At 54.6% G+C, this 21,627-nt stretch overlaps 2 protein-coding genes across 2 annotated transcripts in view; one reads left to right on the top strand and one right to left on the bottom strand.

Annotated features, from left to right (window-relative positions):
* CDHR2 (cadherin related family member 2) overlaps positions 1-4,451 on the top strand; it is a 39,339-nt gene extending 34,888 nt beyond the window's left edge. The window contains exons 27-32 of the mRNA XM_068536420.1: positions 22-82; positions 171-295; positions 834-947; positions 1,029-1,109; positions 1,453-1,510; positions 4,177-4,451. Coding sequence (XP_068392521.1) covers positions 22-82; positions 171-295; positions 834-947; positions 1,029-1,109; positions 1,453-1,510; positions 4,177-4,314 — 577 coding nt within the window. The 3' untranslated portion in view covers positions 4,315-4,451. The remainder of the gene's footprint in view (positions 1-21; positions 83-170; positions 296-833; positions 948-1,028; positions 1,110-1,452; positions 1,511-4,176) is intronic.
* Positions 4,452-5,436: 985 nt separating this feature from the next.
* Positions 5,437-8,400, bottom strand: GPRIN1 (G protein regulated inducer of neurite outgrowth 1). Its single transcript, XM_068534645.1, has one exon. The coding sequence runs from the start codon at positions 8,275-8,277 to the stop codon at positions 5,437-5,439; it is 2,841 nt and encodes a 946-aa protein (XP_068390746.1). The 5' UTR covers positions 8,278-8,400.
* Between the last annotated feature and the right edge of the window lie 13,227 nt (positions 8,401-21,627).

Here is a 21,627-nt window from a genome sequence, read left to right on the forward strand (position 1 = left end):
TGAGCGGGGCTCTGTGGCCAGGACGATCCGGAATGACGAGGACTCCCTGACCAAACTGCTGCAGCTGGGGCTGGTGGTGCTGGTGAGTGTCGGCAGGGTGGAGGTAACAGGGGGGTGGGGAGGGGGGTGTTGACCCTACATCCTCCCCCATCACAATCCTTCTTCTCCAGGGCTCCCAGGAGGGCCAGGAGTCAGAGTTGCCGGACATGCTCCGTAACACCATCATAGGATTGGGAGTGGCTTTGCTGCTGGTCATCGTGATCATGACCACGGTCCTCGTGTGTACCCAGAAGAGGTGCTGCTCCCATCACCCCCTGTGTCTCCAACCTCGCCTCTCCCACCACCCAAGATATCCGAGGGGTAGAAAGACCTGGGGTTTAGGTGTCAGGTACATCTGTATTCAATCCCCGGTGACCCGTTATGACCTCTTGGGTACGTTAAACTCCCCTCCCCAAGCCTCAGTTTCCTCATTTGCAGAATGGGCATGACACTAGATCCCTCAAAGCATTCAAGGGAGCCATGCACATCTCATACTGAGCAAGGTGTCTGGCACATACTATACATTTAATAAATGCTGCTTCTTTTTCCCTTTCCAATACATATGGAGCCAGTAGCCACATCTGGGTTTGATTCTAGGCTTTGCCACTGGTCAGCTGCGTGGTCTTCAGCAAATCATTTCCCTTCTCTGGTTCTTCCTTGTACCCTTGTAAGATGGGGCTAATACTCCCACCTGCCAGGGTTGTTGTGAAGTCACACTCTCAGGGCCTGCACTGGGCACACAGTAGGTGTGCAGGGAAAATAGTGATGCCCCCCCCCCGCCATGTTCCCCACAGCTACCACCGGAAACTTCGGGCTATGAAGGCTTCCAAGGAGGCCCGGAAGACAGCGGCGGGGGTGATGCCCCCAGTCTCTGCCATCCCCGGGACTAACGTGTACAACACTGAGCGGTAAGTGGGGGTCGAAGGATGGGTAAGAGGCCCCATGGGGTGGTTGAGGCCCATGGTCACTTGACTGGGTCTTCTTTCCAGTGCCAATCCCGTGCTGAACCTCCCCACCAAGGACCTGGGCTTCGAGTCCCAATCTTCCTCCAGTGACTTGGACCACATCAGGTGAGCAGGGCTGGTTGGTAGTGGTAGTCATGGTGGTGGTAATGGGATGGTGACAGTGATGGTGGTGATGGTGATGATGGTGATGGCGATGGTGCTGATGGTGATGGTGATGGTGCTGATGGTGATGGTGGTAGTGGTGATGGTGATGGTGGTGGTAATGGTGGTGGTGGTGATGATGGTGGTGATGGCAATGGTGGTAATGGTGGTGGTGATGGTAGTGGTGGTGATGGTGGTAGTCGAGGTAGTGATGATGATGGTGGTGGTGATGGCAGGGGTAGTTGTTGGCCAGAGACAGGGAGGCCTGAGCCTGCCAATTCTCTGAGCTCCATTATCTCCCTTACAGCCTCAACTCCCTGGATGACAACTCTGTGGATCTGGAAAATAGCAGGCAGGAAATCAAGGCAAGATGGGGGATGAGTTGGTGCCTGGGGCTTCTGACTTGGGGCTCTTCTCTGAAGGAGTGGGTTTCAGGACAGAGCTCGAGGGACCTGCTGCTGCCATGGGTGTGTCTGCATCTGGCCCTGGGAAGCCCCACGGCTTTGGAATGGGGCCCGATCCTCTACTCATTAACTGTGACCCTGAGTGGGTGAATTCTTCCCTCTGGTTCTCAGTTTTCTCATCTATAAATGGGGATCAGAACACCAAATATGCAGGACTGCAGTGAGGATGAAATAAGAGTGGGTATAAAAATGATCTGGCATAAAATGAGTGGTCAGGAATCTGGTTCCCTCCCTTTATATCCTTTATATAAAAGCTGGTGGGGCGGGGGGAGGAGATCCAGAGATGAACATAATCTAGCCAAGGAGCAAAGGTAGGCTCAAATGAACAACGATACCATCATTTGTTCAATAGGTTAGTTGGTTCAGTTAGACCAAGCATTTGTGCAGCCTGGGCTGCTGACTGGAATCACGTGGGGAGCTCTTTAGACCTGAGGATGCCAGGTCACAGCTCAGAGATTCTGATCAGATGGCTGGGGTGGGCCTGAGCAGGAAGGTGCTTCTAAAGCTTCTGGGGTTCTAATGTGCAGGCAGGAGTGAGAACCACGAAAGTGGGAGAGTAGATCAGAGGGCTGGGTGGGGGATGGGACGCCAGAACCAGAAGGAACTACCCTCTCCTTCCCACTCTGAAAACCACCACTGGAGGAGAAGCTCTAACACCCACTGAGTTTTAATAGTCTGCGGTTCTGTGTGTGTGTGTGTCTGTGTGAGCGTGTGTCTGTGTGTGTGTGTGTGCGCGCGCGTAGGGGTGGATATCCACCCACCATTCACTTTATCCACCCTACTTTGGGTCCTGCCCTCAGCCGGGCCCTGCCCTTCCAGGGGGTCCCTTGCTGTCCCTCATGATTCAGGACTCATTTTCCCTTGAGGACCCCTTAATTGGAAAGATTTGGTTAACCAAAGCCTCTCGTGGGTGTTAAAATATCAGAATGCTGCCCAGGGACCTGGCTGTAACAGGGAGGCCTCCAAATGGACCCCCAAGGATGGGGGTCATCGATGGTGGTCCAGGCTGCCAGGCAGTGCAGGAGGCCTCTGGGTGGATGGCTCATCTCTGGTTCAGGATGATTTGGGGCAAAAACTCCATTGAACATATCTGGGGGGAACTGAGGCAGAAGGGAACAGTCTTGTGGGCTGGAGCTTGTGACCCAGCAGGTAGCCCCTGGTGGAGGCCAAAGCTGACCCCCAGAGGGGAGTGGAGTCAGAGACCCCAGCAGTGGGGCTGGACCTGTGGGCTGGGGAGGTTCAGGGAGCTCTGAGAGTCTGAAGAGGGAGAGGGGGCCAGGCCGCTAAGAGTCTTCAAAGCCAAGAAAGAGCCAGTCCTGCAACGGCAGGGGGTTGTTCAGCTTCTGAGAAGCTGCCCGAGGCTCCACCCCAACTCCTGCAGTGGTAGGTGGGCCTTGGGGTCTCTGGGTGGGGAACGCAGGTGGGGCTTCTTTCCACAGATCCCTTGGTGCCCTGACTCACCTAAGACTTCCATAAATGTTTGTGTGGAAGGTCTGCGAGATCTGAGGGCTCATCCAATCCAAACTTTTCAAGCAATCAAGGCCAGGGAGGGGTGCTGAACTGCCCAAGGTCAGAAAGCTTGCAAGGCCAGGGCAGCCCAGAACCCAGGTATCCTGTCTCCCGGGCCAGGCTGCACTTCCTGGGCTGTACTGCACCAACTGCTCCCACTGGGGATCTGTGTAGAGGGCTCTGGGAAGCTCAGGCAGAATGTTTAGTCCCTCCTGGGGCCCCTCATATGTTCCACTGTTTACCAGGGACCAGAACAGTCACAGTCTGGAAAAAGCCCTTAGTGTGCCCTGGGGAGGGTGGAGGTGGTGGAGGCTCTGTCCCCGTGGGTGTCTATGTGGTGGAGTAGCCGAGCCTTGGGGCCTGGCTGGTCCACTGGAGGGATTCTTGTGAGGGTGTGAGTGTGTGACACATCACATGGGGAGGGGTAAGAGGAAAGGCAGGAGACGAGAGAGTGTGTGCCATGATGGCCTACAGGTGGGACCCTGGGTGTGACATATCCCTCTGGGGTGGCAGAAGGACCTGCCAAACTCAACCAGGAGCAGCGCTGAGCCATGGACAGGCTTTAGAGCCAGCAAGACCAGCGGTCCAAACCCTGCTCTGTCCCTTCCTGGCCAGAGAGCCCTCCGAGCCTCAATTTCCACATCTGTAAAGTGGGGGACATGATCCCTCCTTCGGGAGTCCTGTGGGTACCTCAGGTGACGGATGGTTGTGCCCAGCACGGTGCCTGCCATGAGGTACAGGTGGCAGGAACTGTGCTGGACTGGCTCCTTGGCACAGGACACAGGGCCTGGCATCATTCAGGACTGGGCAGAACACCCAAATGCCACCATGTCCATGGGTGGGCAAAGGCCAGAGTAGACCCCTTAGGCCCACCCCTTCACCTGAGCCCATCTGTACCACCAGTATCCATGGCCCCTTCTGGGACAGAGTCAGGAAACTGAGGCCCCAGCCATGGAGCCATCTGGTCGTGGGCTTGAAGGCCCACCCACTCTCCTAAGGACTGGGGAGATCACCCCATCTTGGCTCTGGCCTCACATCTCCCCTCCCTCTTCCCACAGAAGGAGCCCCTGCACAGTCTGATGGGGCCGGATCCAGAGCCCCTGAACAGAGTGCTGTCAGAAATGAAGGTGGGCACACATGGACAGCAGAAGGAGCTGGCCTTCACCAACCCTGGCCTGAATACCACAGACCTGTGATGGGGGCCTTGCCACAGGACCCTGGCCACAGAGCCCCACATGGGCCCCCACTCTTCTGGGTCACCTCAGAAGAGGCCTTGTTACCCCTAAATTATACCTACCCCTCCCTGAACATAATAAGATATCATGTTGCTCCACCCCCGTCTGCTTGTAGCCAATCACAGCTGACAAGAGTTGGGGGAGTATTTTATTACCAATGTATATATTATGACAGTTTGTAGCCAAAAACCGCGGCTGGAGGGGTGGGGCACGGGTACTGAGTTGTCACAGGGGACTTGTGGGGCTCACAGCACTGGGGGACGGAGGGCTGGAGAGGGTGGTCTTTCAGGGACTACTGTGGTTGTAGAATGAGCTCTCCATCCTGCCCGCAATACCCAAGACCAGCTGTCACCCAGGCTGTCTGTGAGCCTCTGACTGTGATCCTCGGACCTGTCTGAGCCCTCTCCCCTTTCTGTGACTTTTTCAGCTGCGCCCCCAGGGCACTCCTGCAGCTGCCTTTGGCCTGTCTGGGAATTGTGAACCAGTGTCCAGTGGGGGTGGGGATAGGGTTGGGGATTGGGCCAGGTGAGGGGGAGACAGGAACTGGGGACAACTACCAGCATGCAAGAGATGCCCAGGCCATGGGGCCAGCCCGCTGCATGGACATGCACTCGCATACACCCGGGGCCTTGCACATCGGGGGTCTCACATGTCAATCCTTGCACACTTGGGGTTTCTGTACACAGTCTCTCCCGTTCTGGGGACCTGGCCGCCGCTGGAGACCACAGTGCACCAGTCTGGACATCTCAGGAGCCTGCCTCAGCTCTCAGGGCTGGGAGCGTGGGTGCTGAGCAGGTCCCCAGAGGTCGCCCAGTGTGACCGGGAGGGGGTGGAACTGAGGGCTGTGACGGGACAGTGGGGTGTCAGGGCTGGGTTCGTGGGCTCATGACCACGAGGGAGCCGGGTAGAGGGAGTTCATTTGTGTGTTTAGGAGGGGAGGGGACTGGAAAGACAGGATAAGACCCTAGAGGCTGCCCGCCCCTCGGAGGCCTGTCACGCGTCGAGGGGATCCCTTCTAGGGGTCTGGGGTCAAGAAGGGAGACTGAGAAGGTTGGAAACCCGGGCGTACAAAAGGGGAGCAGATCACTCGGCCGTGGGTCCGGCCCGTGAGCAGCACCGCGGCCGGCGCACACTCTGCAGCAGCGCGCGGAAGAGGCCGGGCGGGCGCTTCGCTGCGCCGTCTGGGGGCGCGGTGCGCACGGAGCCCACACGGCCCGTGTCTTGGCGCGGGGCGGGCGGCGGCGCGGGCGCCCCTTGGCGGCCGTGCTCCTCTATCTGTCGCTCCAGATGTTTCTGGATGGCCATGCCCAGCACCTCCACCTCCATGGCGGCGCCGTACACCTCCCACGTCATGCCCTTTTCGTCCCAGCTCACGTCGCGCACCGGCTCAGCGGCCTCTGGGGGCGCCACGGCGGCCGCCAGTGCGGAGCCCGGCCGCACCCGCACTTCGGGGAAGGCGGGCGGCGCGGCGGCCTGCGGCGTCATGGGCTCGGTGGCCACGGAGCGCGTCTCGGCGGCGCCCAGTGACACCTGTAGGCCCGCGTCCCGGCGAGAGGGCGGCCTGGGCGCGGGGCTGGGTGCGCGTGGCGCCGCCTGGAAGCTGAAAGCCGAGCCGCCCCCGCCGTCCTGCGGAGACATGGGGCTCACGGCCACCGACACGCAGGCCTGCGAGCCCGCCTGCGTGCCCGCGTCCTCGCGTGGCGGCGTGGCGCTCGCCTCCCACGACGGCGCCTTGGTGAAGTTGTCGCGAGTTCGCGGCCCCAGCGACGGCGCTACGGCCTCCAGGCCCGGGATTCTCTCGGCCCTAGTGGCCGCCGGGTCCTTCTGGCCAAGGCTGCAGGCCTCGGAGCTGGGCAGTGGCGCTGGCTCCACGCGACCCCCGCTATCCGCGGGGTGAGAAGCGGAGCCGCAGGGTTTGTCATCTGCCTGCCTGGAGGAGGAGGCCTCCGCCTTCTCCAGAGTCAGGTGGGCCCGCTTCCCCGAGGATGGGGGTTCCCCTTTTCTCTGAGGCCCAGAGTCAGTCTTCCCCAGGGCTACAGGCTCCAACTTCCCAGAGACGATCGAGGATCCAGGATCCCCCTTCTCCGAGGTCAGCGGCTTCTCCTTCTTCAAAGATTTAGCCTCTGCTTTTCCTGATGAGGCAGTGCCCTCCTGCCCAGGGGAACTTGTTTCTGCTTTGCCCTCAGACTTGGGTTCTGCTTTCCCTGAGGCCCTGGGATCCACCTTCATGGAATTCATAGGATTGCCCTTCTCTAGAGGTGGAGGATCCACCTTTCCCTCTGGGACAGCTTCTGCTTTTCCCAAGGATGCCTGGACTGTTTTTCCTAGGGTTGTGGGGGCCACCTTTCCTGCAGACTCGGAGTCCATGTCTCCAGGGGGAACAGTTTCTGCCTTTCCCTTGCATACAGGGTCCACTTTACCCAAGGTGGGGGGATCAGCCTTCCCTGAGGCCATGAGACCCACCTTTCCAGGGGCCACAGGACCTGACTTTTCTGAAGATAGTGGATCTGCTTTTCCTCCTGTCACTGCCTCAGCTTTTACAGAGGATGGGGGACCCGCTGGACCTGAGGACACAGGGTCTATCTTTCCTGATGATTCAGGATTCACTTTTCCAGAAGATGATGCTTTTGTATTTCCCACAGAAATGGGATCCCCCTTTCTGGAGGACACGGGGTCCTCCTTTCTTGAGGATGCAGTTTCTGTCTTTCCCACAGACATCAGTTCTGCCTGCCCAGGAGACAAGGCCTCTGGCTTTCCTGAGGACACAGGATCCACTTTTCCCAAAGAAACTGGACCCGTCTTGCCTGAAGACACAGGGTCCATGTTTTTCAAAGATGTGGGATCCATCTTTCCTGAAAACATGGGATCCACCTGTCCAGTAGACATGGTTTTTGTCATTCTCATAGACATGGACTCTTGCTTTCCTGAGGAGGCAGGATCCATCTTTCCCAGGAACTGAGGGTCCTCTTTTGTAGAGGACACGGTTTCTGCATTAACCATAGATTCAGGATCTGTCATCCCTAAGTGAGTAGGATCCACCCTTCCAGATGACCCCAGAGCCACTGTTCCAGGGGATACAGGCTTGATTTTGCCTGAAGACCCTGGAGTCAGCATTCCCAAAGACCCGGGATCTGTCTTTTCTACAGATGCAGAATCCGTGTTTTCCAAGGACATGGGATCCACCTTTTCGGAGAGCTCAGGATCTCTCTTTCCCAAGGATACAAGATCTGTCTTTCCTGCAGAAGCAGGCCCCACCTCTTCTGAGGACACTTGAAGGTCTTTTCCTGAATACCTGGGCTCCTCCTTTTTTGGGAATGCAAGATCCACTTTGCCCAAGGATACAGGATACTCCTTCCTTGCGGACATTGTATCCACCTTGCTGGAGCACTCAGGATCTACCTTTCCCAAGGATCCAGGATCCTCCTTTCTTGGGGTCACAGGATCCATCCTTCCAGAAGCCACAGGATCCCCTTTCCCCAAGATTACAGGCTCTGTCTTTCCTGTAAACATGGGATCTGCCTTCCTCAAGGACCCGGCATCTTCCTTTCCTATGGAAATGGAATCTGCCTGCTTTGAAGACTTGGAATCCATCTTCTGTAATAACATAGGATTTCTGTTTTCTGAGGATGAAGGATCAGTTTTCACTGAGGACACAGGCTCTGGCTTCCCAGAGAAGGTGGTTTCTGGTGTCCCTGAGATCAAGGCTCCATGTGTCCCTAATGTCTCCTTGGTGGCTGCCTCTTGGGGAGGGATGCAGGTCAGGGAGGGGAAGGCCAAACTCCTGCCAGGGCCCTCAGAGCAGGATGCCCTTTCCCCAGCCCCAGTGGGGCTGCTGTGTCTAGAGTCCATGCCTGGGCTTTGGGCAGGGGTGTGCCTTGGGGGTGCAGGGCTGGCCTTTTGCTGGGAGGGGCAGCAGTCCCTCATGGCCGGGCTCCCAGCCCCCAGGCTCCCATTCTGTGGGCAGCAGAGGGCTGTGGGCTGGGGTCCTGGGGGGCTGGAGTCCTTTCGAAGCAGCTGGAGCCAGGCTGGGTCTTCAGCGCTGCCCAACTGCCCTCATGACCATGCTTGGGCCCCAGGTTTCTGTCTGGTTCTGAAACACAGAGAGAGCAGACTCAGACTCAGAGGGGATCCAGTGGGGAGGAGCCTCCATCTGGGCCTCCTCCTTCTCACTCTCTTTCTAGCAGGCGGGCCTTCTCACCACGTTCTCTGCCTTTGTCTGGTCCCCTCCTGTCCATAGGGTCTGGGCTAAAAACATGAACCCAACTATGTCATTCCCCTGCTTCACTGCTCCCAGTGGCCCTCTGGATAAAGGTCAGTCTTCCTAAAATGGCATTCAAGGCCCTTCACAACTTGGCCACAGTCTAACTTTTCCACTTCATCTACCATCACCCCTTCCTTATCAGCCCACCCCATGCAACATGCTACCTAGAAGTTACGCTTTTCTCCTTTAGGCCATGGGTCACAAATTCTGATGCCATAGGAGCCAGGTAGGTAATTTAATTGAGGGAAACAGACTGGGTACAGAACAGTAGGGAGTGGTGGGGACTAAGGCAAAGTGGAGAGCACATGCCCTGTCTAAAGGGGGAGCCATACTCCATCAGCCAAGTACTGCCCTGGAGAAATGCATCCTAGTAGTATCAGTCAGAAGTGGGAAATATAGAAGTTTACTGTAAAATATCCCAATTAATTCAAGATTAAAAAAAAAAAAAACACAGTATGTGGCCCAAACAAAATATGTCTGCAGACCACCAGTTTATGTCTGTGTAGGCCCTGGGGAGATGGGAATGGTTTACAGTCAAGGAAAGGACATAGTCTGAAATGTGTGTTTTCAAAGATTGCTTAGGGATGGTGTGGAGGCTGGAGGGGAAGGGCTGGCCAATCATTTATTCAATCTCTCATTCATTTAATTTTTCATTCGTTTACCCAGCCCCTTCTCTGCGATAGTCTAGATGAGAGATGGTACAGTGAAGGTTGTGGGAATGAAGAGTTGGCAGGATTGAGAGGTCTGAGGGAAACTAACAGGAACCAGCTGGCTGTAAGAGGTGATGGTGGGGGTGGCCTGCAGGATGCTGGCTACGGTGGCGGGTGCTGGACAACAGATCTGGGAAAAGGGGGAGTTGCATTTTGGACAAGCTGAGTGTGTGGTGCCTGGGGGATATCCAAGGAGAGGGTCTGGCAGGCAGCTGGATCTGCATGCAACTCTCGTTTATTATACACTCAGCGGCCAAAGCAAGCAGAGTTCCCAATTCCCCCCAGACCTCTTCCTCCTGCCATCTTCTCCAAAGCCATATTGCTGGTGCTCAGGCCAATATCCCTTGACTTTTTCTCACACCCGGCATCCCACCATCAGCAAAACATAATGGATCTACCTTCAAAATATATCGAGAATTTGGCCACTACCGTGAGCCAAACCTGCACCATCTTCCACCTGGATTATCCTTGCTTTTTCCTTCACCCCATATAGTTTTTTTCTCAACACAGGAACCAGAGGGATCTTAGTAAAACTCAAGGTAGATCATGTCCCTCCTTGGCCCAGAACCATGCAGTGTCCTGCCATCTCATGCAATGTAAAAGTAAACTCCTTACCATAGCCCACAGGTTCCTGCATTTTCTGGCCCTGTCACCGCTCTTGGCTTTGTCTCCTACTGCTCTCCTGTGATTCCCCTGCTTCAGTCACCCTGGCTGCCCCGCTGATCCTTGAACCCACTGCCTTGGGGCCTTTGCACCCGCTGTCTCCTCTGCCTGAAATGCTTTCCTTCCCAACATCTGCATCTCCCTGAAGCTTTCCCTGACCCATCCTGTATAAAATAGCCTCCTTCGCAACACTGGCTGACGCTTTCCATTCCCCTTGCCCCGATCAGTTTTTCTTCATGGTACCTGTCTCCAGCCACCATATTGCATATGTTTGTTTATTGCTCGTGATTTGTCTCTCCCATTAGAATGTCAGCTCCAGAAGTGTGGGGACTTTGCTGTGTTTCCTGATGTGATCTCAGGGTTGAGAACAATGACATAGTAAGCATAGTAAGCAAGTGGCTCCCAATAAATATTCGTTAAATGAATGACTGAATGACCTGTCTATGATGCTAGTCCAACCATGCCACTCCTTGGCTCAAAACGCTCCTTGCTTTTTCGGGGGAAGTAAATTGGTTGTAATGTTTTTGGAAGGACATTTACCAATTCTTATCAAAGTTTACAATGCATACAGCATTTGGGCCAGCAAGCCCACCTCCAGGGTGGTCTTGAAGACAGACAAATGGTGCATGAGAACATGGCTGGTGATGAGAAGAAAACCAGGAAGTGGGTTTGTAAAATGTGGGACAAGCACAGAGGACCTCCCCTCCCCCACAGCTGTTAGACTGTGTGGAGTGATGAGGAAAGATGCCCAAGATAAATTAAGTGAAAAAAAGCCAGAGGATAGCATGGCTAGTGGGATCCCATGCGGGTAGGCAAGGAAAAGGACATACACATCTGTAGGTTTATTTATAAAGAGAAAATTTCTGGAAGGAAACCCATGAAACTTTTAGCAGTGATTGCCTTTGTGAAGAGAGATCAGGGATCTGGAGGTGGAAGAGACTTTTTCTGAATGCCCTTTTGCAATACTTGAATTTTGGTTGTGTGCACATATTTTTTAAAAACAGGAAAAAAAAGAAACTTTTAATGACTCCCTGTTACTTTCAGGGTCAAGTTCCAACTCTTCAATGTGCTTCTAAGCCCCTGTGTATTTACTCACCTGCTGGGCTTTATCTTTCATTATGCACTCCATCCCCCAAAGCATGTGTACACACACACACACACACACACACACACGAAACCTCTTTGGGTTCAACCATGGGTTCACATTCTTTCCAATCTTGGCCTCTACACACCTTCCCGCTTGGCTCTTATTAAACCTTCAGTCCTCAGCTTAAACGCCTCCTCCTCCAGTGAGCCTTCTTTGCCTACCAGCTTCCTCAGGGTCCCTGTGGCCTCTTGTTCTGCCCCTAACCAGACTCTTGTCATTCTGCTTGTAGCCCTTTACACCTCTGTCCCCGCCTAGCCCTCAGGTCCCTGGATGGGGACTCAGCTGGTATTGTTCACGACTGAGTCCCCCACGCTTTGGGCATATGGGACTTGGGGGGATGAGTGTTATCACCAAAATGGGGGCATGGGGGGAGGGGCAGTTTGCAGAGGATGGTGGGGGACTGGGTTTGGGGAAGTTGAACTGGGGTGCCTGGGGGACTTATAGGGGAGATATCCAGGAGGCTGCTGGGAGACAGGTTTGAAACACAGGAGAGGTCTGCTGCAATTCTTCGGATCTGGTTTTCATCAGCATAAAAATGGCAGGGGTATGGTGAGCTTGGGCTGGAACTGGAAGGAGTCACCAAGGGCTATAGAAGGTGTGCTCTGAGTCTTCACCACCCTTCCTTTCACCCCTGGTAGCTCAGCCCTCGGGTCCTCTCACACCAGCCCCTCCAACAGGCTCCCTCCCCCTGGGTGAGGCATGGGTAGGAAGTTGGGACAGCTCCCTGATTTACCAGCTCTGTGACCTCAGGCGAGTCCCATCTCCTCAGTGGGGACCCTAACAAACCTACCCCCTGCTCGCACAGGGCTGCAGGGAGAATTAAAGATGAGGGGTGTGCACGTCTCTGCTACTTTAGGGCTGGGCTGTGTACATGCAAGGCCTGTTTTTATCTACTCAGCCTGTCAGAGCCCAGCTGTGCTCCCAGGAGGGGGCAGGGGAGGAAGGGCCAGCAGCACAGGCACAAACTGGCAAAACCTCACCCTTGGACATGGCTGATTAACTCAGAGTGCTTAAAAAAATTTTTTTAAGGAATTTAGTCATCAACATTTAAAAATTAGAAGGTTTCACGTAAAAATCAGATTTCTAGCTTCTCTTGGGAAACTAAAACTTGGCAATCTGAGCATGCTTCCTGCATGGCAGCAGTCAGCTGGAGCCAAGCAGTGGCTACTTCCTTAGATGGGGGTACACTCTCCAATTAGCCACCATCTCTACCCCTCCCAGTGGTGTCCTGGACACTGAGGTTGACTGCCCGCTGCCACTGATCACTGATTTGCACCATCATTTTTCTTATAGCAGCCCTTCATGCATGCTACCCACCTGGCCTGTAGCCACCTGAGTTTTGACCCTTGACCTAGATGCCAAGAAAGGTGGGAGGTGACCTCAAGCCCTTACTATGCTTATTATGTGCAGATCCCATACACCTTCCAGGCAGATGTTGTGTTCTTACTTTCCAGAGAAGGAAACTGAGGTTCCAAGAGGCAGGCATGGCCCAGCTGGTAACATACCCCTTCCAAAAGTCCTCCGGGAAGAGGCCGGCTTCTTAGTTCTCAGCTCACAATTCTCTGATATGGGATAAGGTCCAGGATTGGGACAGAGAGCCTGGCCAGGGAGTTAGAAAGATGTGGGGTCAAGCTCCAGCTTAGTCATTGACTTGCTACATGACTTTGGGTGAGTTTTTCCACACCCTGAACCTCCGTTTCCCAATCTGTGAAATGGGGGAGAGGAAGTAGTTATATTTAGTAGAGCTGGCTGAGCCCTGGGTTTAAGATCTGCCAAGATACCATTCCCAGAGGCTCTGCTGCTCACAGTTCTGCTAGACTATTCCAGGCTCTCAAAGAAGCCTTGGTATCCTCCAGCCTCTTCTCCAAAAGGCAACTCAGGCCTGGGGCCCTACCTCCTCGCCTCCCATCTCCCACTGGAACCCAGCTCCATCACTCTCCCACTGTGTGCTCAGCCCTGGATGCAGCATTCTCAGGCTCATTTTAGCACCTGGACTCCACAACAATCTCATGAAGGGGGCATTATCATCCCATTTCACAGATGAGGACACTGAGGTCAGAGGGAGAAAAGACTTGACCAAGGGCACACAGCTGGGATGGGGGGCTCTGATTCAAAGCCTGTTTTGTCTGAATCCAAAGCCTGGTTCTTCCCACTCATATCAGCTGAGATCCTGGACACTGATGCTTGGCTCTTAAAACCCCTTTCTGCTCTTCAGGGTCATGCCAAGGGTCCTCCCAATCCCCTGGACCTAACAGGCAACAGTGTGAGGGATCGTCTAGGAGAGGAAGCAAGAGTGTCCTCCGTGCGGGAACCCACCTTTGGAAACACCCTATGAGCAGATGAGCCTGCACACTTCTGCCGCCCGATTGAGGTAAAAGGTTGAAATGACCCCCAGTTGTATGGGCTGGCTCACCCAGCATGCAGGAGAGCACGTAGGTGGCTTGTGGACATCTGCACCAGCTTAGGCCAGCCTGGGGAGCCAGGACCTGGCTCCTACCTTCTGCTCAAGAACTTGGTGTGCACATGTGCAACCTGTATGTGCAGAATGCCCTGTGTGTTTGTGTCTCATGGTGGCCACTTGGACCCTGTGGGTATGCACATGTGTGGCCACATGGCCTCAGAGCCTCACTCATGGGAGAGATGGCCTGGGTATGTGCCCAAGTGATTGTGCCCTGCTCCCAGGCAGAGAAGCCCCTGTGAATGCTCACTCAGGCCCAGAGACCTGACCAGCCAGTTATTTTCCCTTTAGGATTTCTTCCCTAATTGGAGCCAGGGTGCCAGGCACCTGCAAACACCTCCTCCCATGGCGATAAGATTGACAAAGGCTTCTGGTACTTCAGCAGGTGTGAGAGAGAGAGAGTGTGTGTGTGTGTGACAATCCTGGTGTGCTGTACTTCACCCTCTCATCCCCTTGTCTCCTACAACCCTCAGAGCAGCAAAGCTTCCTCCCTGGGGCTGGAGGGGAGATGGAGTCTAGCAAAGGGTGATATCCAGTCTTCCTTCCAGAAATGGCCTCCAGACCATCCGTCCATCTATCCACAGGAGAGCAAGACTGGACATGCAGGAGTGGGTGTGTGTGTGTGGAGAGCAAGCTAAAAGTGTGTGACGGAGTGTGTGACACACCTGCTCCGGGGTCTGGGGGTACATGAGGGATACCATGACGTGCAGCTGTGAATAGGCGCAAGCAGGCCAGAGCAGGATGGCTGCGAATGCTTTGTGATCGGGGAGTATTGCTGAGTTGAGTGTGCTGTGATAGGCAATGGCTGGTGTGAGTGTGTAGCTATGCCTGGGTGTGTACCAAAGGTGTACGGGGTGCGTGCACAGGTGACCATGTGTATGAGTCTGATGGAATGATCAAGGGACACAGTGTGTGTAGACTTGTGGCCTCGAGCGGTGAGTGTGTGACAGTGTGTGTGATGGAGCCCCAGAGCGTATTCCACACTGAGCGTGCGACAGCAAATGTGCTCCATGGTGCCAATAGAGCCACTCGAGCGCCGAGCTCGCTCCAGGGGGAAAATGAATCAACGCGGGCGGACCCCTCCCCGCGGTGGCGGGAAGCGCCCCCTCCCGCACCACGGCGCCAAACAAAGCGGCAGTCAGCGGCGAGGCCAGGAGCGGGGCCGGGGTCTTACACACAGGGCGGGCTGGCCCGCAGGGCCCCTCGGGTGCTCGGCCAGGACTGCGGACCCACCCCCGCCCCGCCCCTGAGAGGAACCTGGAAATGGACACCCGCCGTCCCGGCCGCGCGCGTACATTCACCCGGGCGCACGCCAGACACGCTGCTCACGGTGCCCAAACCCCGCCACCCAGGAGGTTCGAGGACCCTGGACAGCGGCTGTGGGGCAGCCGCGAGCCGAAGAAGGCGGTCGACACCGCCCGCCTGGAGCGGGCAGCAGGTGCAGGCGCGGCGCTTACCCGGCTGTGCCGCCGTTCCGTCTCCTCGGCGCGCTGCGCTCCGGCTCCCGTCACCGCCACCGCTACCACCACCGCCGCCGCCCGAGCTGCCTCGGCTGCCTCCGGCAGAGCTGGCGGGCGGACCGCAGACTCCGCTACGCCGTCCCCCGCGCCGGCTCCGCGCTCCAGCCCCACGCCCCGCCCCGGGCATGCGCACTGGCCGACTCGCGGCCTCAGAACCCGGGAGGGGGCGGTGCCCGCAGGGAAGCAGGGGCCCAAAGGAGGGAGGGGCGCCCCTCGCCCACCGCCCCTCACCACGGCCGCTGGGCTCCTGGGTTCCCCGCCCTCCTCGACCCGGTTCCCATTTCACAGACAGGAGACTAAGGGGCGGAGAGGCTGCCTATTTGCTGCGCGCCTGTTGAGGGAGGGGCGCGCTGTCAGATCTCACTCAATCCAGCCCGGTGAACGCTCTCTGCTTGTTTCACCGAGGAGGAAATTGGGGCCCAGAGAGGGGAAGCCGCTTGTCCGCGGATACTCGGTCCCTGGAGCGGGATCCAGGTCTGCGCGATCTCCGACCTCCCCCTGCGCGGAATTTCCCGCCTCCGCCTTGGCCGCACTTCCGGCCTTCTCCCCCTCACCTCGCCCCGCCCCCGCCCCCTTTGTCTCGCCTCCACCCACGCTCCCGGGAGTGGAGGGACCTGCGTGGTCGGGGGAGCGCCTTCGATTTCCCCGCTACCGGCCTCCCTAGCCGGGGTGCCCTCCCACCTTCTAGTCTGTGCAAGCCGGGTTCTCCTCCTCCTGGGTACCCTCAAGCAAGTCATCTCACCTCTCCGAGTCTCAATTTCCCGATCTGTAAGGTGGGACTAACATTAATCACCTCACAGTAAGTGGTCTTGGAAGGACGAAGGAGCCTGAAGTAGGTGTTCAGGGCCTTCCAGCTGAATCTGAATTGCCAAGGACATGAGGACTTGCTGCCCACCCTGCCTCGACGTTTCTAAGCAGAGAAATTGTCCCCTCCCCTTTGACTTCCCAGAGGAGAAAAAATAAGTCTGTAATTGCCAAGAGGTGATAAAGCCCTCTCGCTTGTACTGTGAAACCACCTACTAAAAATGGTAACAACTAACGTTAATATAATGCTTATTTAGGTGCAGTGTTTTTATGGTAAAGCCCGCAAGTTAACCTAACAACTAACGTTACCTTAATTTTGTTTCCGGTTTCATCTAATTTCAATTTCCAATCACTTATAAGCAAGTTAATATTACTGTATTATATCCTTGTTTTTCAGATAAGAAAACTGAGATACTGATGATAAATCACTTGTCTGCGTTAGTAGTGAAGCTAACTCCTGAAACTTCAAGCTTCACCTTTACTTTCTATTCCTCTCACTTACCTGGTGAACCATAAGTCACCGTGATTGTTAAAATAAAAAAATTTTTTTTTTTTTTTTAAATCTAGATGGCAAATGAAGAAGGGAAAAAAAAAAAAATCTATCGTATGACGTCTTTAGCCAGCATTGCAGGGAAGCAAAAAACGGGAGCACAGAACCAATTTTCAGCACCACGGACAACACTCATGCAAGGGCGCTTCCCCACATCTCTGGCCCTGAAAATTGCTCATTCATTGCCCACAATGGCACTTCGCTTCACAGTTTACAAACCCTATTCTGCGCTCATCGTTTCATTTTACTTTCCCTACAGTCCTTCAGGGTAAACATCATTGGCTCCATGACACAGATGAAGACATCGAGGCTTGGGCAGGTTCACAAGACATGAAAAGTAGCAAGAACGTGGCTGTGATCTAAAAAGCCCCCCACACCCCCACCCCTGGGCAGGGCGAGTGTGGATGGGAGCGGGATCAGGGCAGGAGTGAGGAGGCCGTAGCAGCTGCCCAGGTGAGAGGTAATGATGCCTGAACCATTGGGATGGAGGGGAGGGGCCAGATCTGAAAACTATTTAGGGGTAAAGTCAACACGTCTCCGTCATGGGGTGGATGTGAGTGTGAGCGGAGAGAGGATTCTGCTGTCCCTCTGAGGTTCTGCCTTGGGGAGCCAAATGGTTGGAGGACAGATACCTGATGAACCCTGAGGAAAGAAGGGACTTGTGAAACAGCCACACTGAGACATCCGAGTCCAAAACTGAGCTCTGAAGTGGCCAAGCCTGGCAACAGACCAGGGAGCTGGTGATGGAGGTCAGGAGAGGTGTGTTGGTACATGAGGGGAGAGTACAGGCCAAAATAGGGTGAGACAAGGGCCCATCCTGAGGAACATCAACATTAAGGGAAAAGGAGGCTGCAAAGAAGAATGAGAAAAAGTGGTCTGAGAAACCAGAAGAAACCCAGGAGAGTGTGATGTCTCAGAAGCCAAGGGGAGAGAACATTCCAGAAGGTCAGGGTAAACTGCATCAGGAAGACAAGATACAGCCTGAGAGTTGTCCTCTGGACTTGAAAAAAAGATAATGGAAATTTGATGAAAGCATGGTTAGTGGAGTGGTAGGGGTGGAAGCCAGACTGGGGTGGGGGTGGAGCAGGGACTGATGAGTTAATGGGAGCAAGGAGGTGGAGAGGGCAAGTAGATGACTCTCAGGTTTGGGCTTGGAGGGAGAAAGGGGATCTGATAATCTCTACAGGGGCATTGGAGGCATTGAAGTCCTGATGGGAGGGGGCCAGTAGAGAGGGAAAGGAAGATGCCAAGAAAGGAGATCATAATGGCTGGGCCCAGATGCTCAGTGTGGAAGGACAGGATGGGATCCAGCACCCTGGGGCAGCTCACAGACCCTGAAATGAAGATTCAGGGAATATGGTTTATTTGGGAGGTGCAGGGACACCAGCAGGGGAGTGGGAAGGTGACCCAGGAAGGGAAGGCATCCAATAAGAGGTGGTTATCAAGCCAGCTACCACAGTGGGTGAGTGAGGCTTAATCCTGCAGGAAGTCTTGGGAAATGGGGTAAATGCACATCTCAGAATTCCCCTGGCTGAGGGCAAGGAAGCTGGTGTATTTATATCCCAGCATCTGGCAGACATTGGTGAAGAGCCAGCCCATGGGGCTGTGTGTTAATTCCCAAGCACTTCTAGCCCACAGTGCATGTGGACAAAGTGGGTTCCAGAGCCCGTGGACAGCTCTTCGATAATGATGCGGGTAATGGCTGTTGGGAGTCCTACTGGTGGGCACAGAAATAGTATGGTCATCTGAGGGGATGTAGTCAGAGCTCTGGCCATGTCTACTACATGGGCACAGTCAGGGCCTTTTTCCATCGATGCCCTTTGCCACGCTCCAACCACTCTCGTTCCACGGTGACTTGTTGATAAAAAACCCATTTAAAAATGAAAATTTCCAGACAACAAAACAAAACACTGCCAAGGCGGAGTGGGAGCTCAAAAAGGGCATGGAGGTAGGCAGCGTGGGTTCATATTCTGACTTTGCCAGTTGCTAGCTGTGTGGCCTTGACTGAGGTCTCTCTAGGCCTCAACTGCATCATTTGTAATTCTTAGCTCTCAGAGATCTGAGGAGGATGTAGGGAGAAAAAAAACCCCAAGCACCAAGCATAGTGTAACACTTGTGGTGGATGCCAGGGTATGGCAAGCCCAGCACTGTGTACCCTTGTCTGACCACAGCACCTCCATTTTCCTTGGGGAACCCCCTCCTCACTCCAGTCCATGTGGTGGAGTGGGATGGACCCACTGCCATTGTTAGGGAGGGGCAGTGACCCAGGCGTGGCCAATCACTGTGCAGTGATTAGTTCCAGGGGTAGAGGTGGAGCAAAGAAGGACCACAGCCAGGGCAACTGGCTGTCCCACTTCCTTGGAGCTTTAGGGATTGCTAAATTGGTGGTGTGTCTGCCTGGAGCTGCTGAGGGTCATCTTTGTCCCCATGTGGAGCGAGTCTGCCTGGGCCCAGACTGTGGCTCATAGGGTTCAGGCTCATCCTGTGACAACCAACATGATTACCCGCACCGGTGTGAGTGTGTGTGCGTGCGTATCTCTGGTTAGTCTGCCTCCGTGAAGCCATATACACTCATACACACCAGAAGATAAACAAGTGCCTGCAGCTCCTTGGCTGGCGCCCAGGCTGGGGGTGGAATAAACAATCCCAGTGACTTTCTGAAAAGCAAGCGTGTGTGGCAACAGGCACCATGGAGACAAGCAGACTGTACCAGAGCAGAGACAGCAGCCACCCCCCAGTGCCACCCCGGCCCACCGCCACACACATGCACATACACACGCACATCTCATGTTCATATCTACTCCATCACACACGGTCCCGCTTTCAAACCCAGGCACATCACCTTTGGGATCTGGCCCCCATTCCAGCTTTGCTTGAGACTAAAGGCCTTGAGAAGGTCTGAGATTTCCAGTACAGTGGCATTCACAGTTCCTCACCCCTTGCGTGGACACTGGTCCTGGTCTAGGCCAAATTTCAGCAAACCATAGCCTCTAGGAAAGGTGTGTGTGTGTGTGTGTGTGTGTGTGTGAGAGAGAGAGAGAGAGACAGAGACAGAGAGGAGAGAGAGAGAGAAGGGGAGAGGGAGAGAAGGAGAAAGAGGTGAGAGGGTGGGCAGGATCACATGGTGGGCAATGCCATATAAACCCAACTTTCTGGAAAGTTCTTCTCTTTGCTTCAGAGGTGCACACACAACACACATTCATCTGCTCCTTCAAGAAACACTCACCCAGACCCCCCCACCCCCTGAGGCTTGTATGGACACAGCCCTGGATACAAACACTCAGATATGTATCCATCCTCATGCATGCAGGGTATAACCCAGTATCCCCTAGATGGTGTTGGTGGTGGTGGTGGTGTACCATTTACTGACTGCCCAAGTGTTTTACAGTCATCTCTTTATATTTAACCCTTAAGAAAAACCATATGAGATTGATATTATTATTATTCCCATTTCACAGATAAGGCAACAAAAGTTCATAGAGGTTAAGTAACTTGCCAGGGTCACACAGAAAGTGACAAAGCTGGCAGCCAAACTCCTGCCCACACTATTAGCCCCTCTTCATTTAGTCAGATATACATGCAACACCCATGCGTGCACAGGTGTGCGTGTGTACACACACAAACCCTGCCTCCTCCGTCAGTGCAGGTAACTGATGTCCATGGGGTCATTTTCCTCACCCTGACCTCCTCATATGCACCACTCCCAGACCCGCACAGCACTGCCCTGATATTCATGACAGCCCCTTGTCCAGGCACCTATGAGCACAGCCTGCTGCCCACAAAGGTCCCCTCCCCCCAGCAGCTGTAGGCCCCGGCCCAGCTGGGGGCCACCCTGGGATTTGGATGGGTGACTCAGGCTGAATCATGGCCCAGCTGCTCCTTGGCAGCCCTCTCCCCTACTCTGCCCAGAAAGCCTATTTTGAAGGCAGAGATGGGCCTTGCGTGGTGGACAGGGAGCGGGGCAGTAGGGGGTGGGGACAGGGAGCATGGGCACTTGAGCAGGAGGAATCAGGCACAGGAGGGTCTCTGTGCCCTCCTCTACTCCTCAGTGGTCTGCAGGTGCTCTCAGGCAGCCCCCAACCACGCGCCTCACTCTGCCAGGGAAGTGGATCCTTCTGCCTCGACATGGGCAAGGGGCTCCCTCTCTGATCTCAGGGCCCACTTTGGCTCCCCTGCCCCACCTTTTGGCCCTAATAACAACAATAATGACAATATTTACTATTCTAATTGATCACTCACATGTTACAGTATTCTACAGTTTCAAAGCACTTTCTCATCAGTATTGCATTTGATTCTCTTATTAGTCCTAGAGTGGACTAATAGCATCCTTAGGAGTGGAAATTATCATCCTTACGTTTGAGCTGAAGAAACTGAAGCTCAAAGAGGTTATGTGAACCATCTAAGGTCACACAGTTGAAGTGACAGAGCCAGGAACCAAACTTAGGCTTCTTGGTCCAATCTGTGGAAGGTAAGCATTAGGGCTGGAGTTAAGCTGCAGTTGGGCATGGTGGGAACAAGGTAGGGAAATGTGGGGCACGGCAGGGCCATGGTTGGGGCACTGGAAGTGGCATGGGGGAGTGGCAAGGTAGGGGGCCTGCCTAGTGGCTTGTTGTGCAGCAGGATCATGACAAAATTTTTCTCTTTACCCTTCTGCAACTAACAGATTATGGAATCATTTATGCTTTTAAATCTTCTTTTCCATGTTTCAGGCCAATGTCCTATGGCTAACAAGTGCAGAGCCATGGAGTTTCTACTGAGAAGTCTTGACCCATAGGACCTTTGCTTTCCAAAGCCTTAGTTTCCTCATCTGAAAAAATGGGTCTGGGCCTCCAGTGGGGCAGAGTGTTGAGAGGCGTGAGTGCAATCATGTGCATCATGCCCTTTAGAAGCCATGAAGGACTTCACAAAAGATGCTGGTTTTCACATTTTGTTTTATCTTTAAAAAACACCCGTGGGTACTGGGCAGAGGGCAGGTGGGCTTCTGGGAACCTGGGAGCAGTGCCGAGAAGGGGAGTGGGTGACAGCTCTTCCTTCCCCCTGCCTGGGCTCGGCCTGGCCTTCCCCCACCCTCAGCCCAGAGCTGGTTTCTAGGCAACAGGATGGATGCAGGGATGGTTCGGAGGGGAGAGAGCTATAAATAGGGAAAGGAAAAACAAAAATA

Source organism: Eschrichtius robustus, chromosome 2, assembly GCF_028021215.1.
Source record: "Eschrichtius robustus isolate mEscRob2 chromosome 2, mEscRob2.pri, whole genome shotgun sequence".
Lineage (NCBI taxonomy): Eukaryota > Metazoa > Chordata > Mammalia > Artiodactyla > Eschrichtiidae > Eschrichtius > Eschrichtius robustus.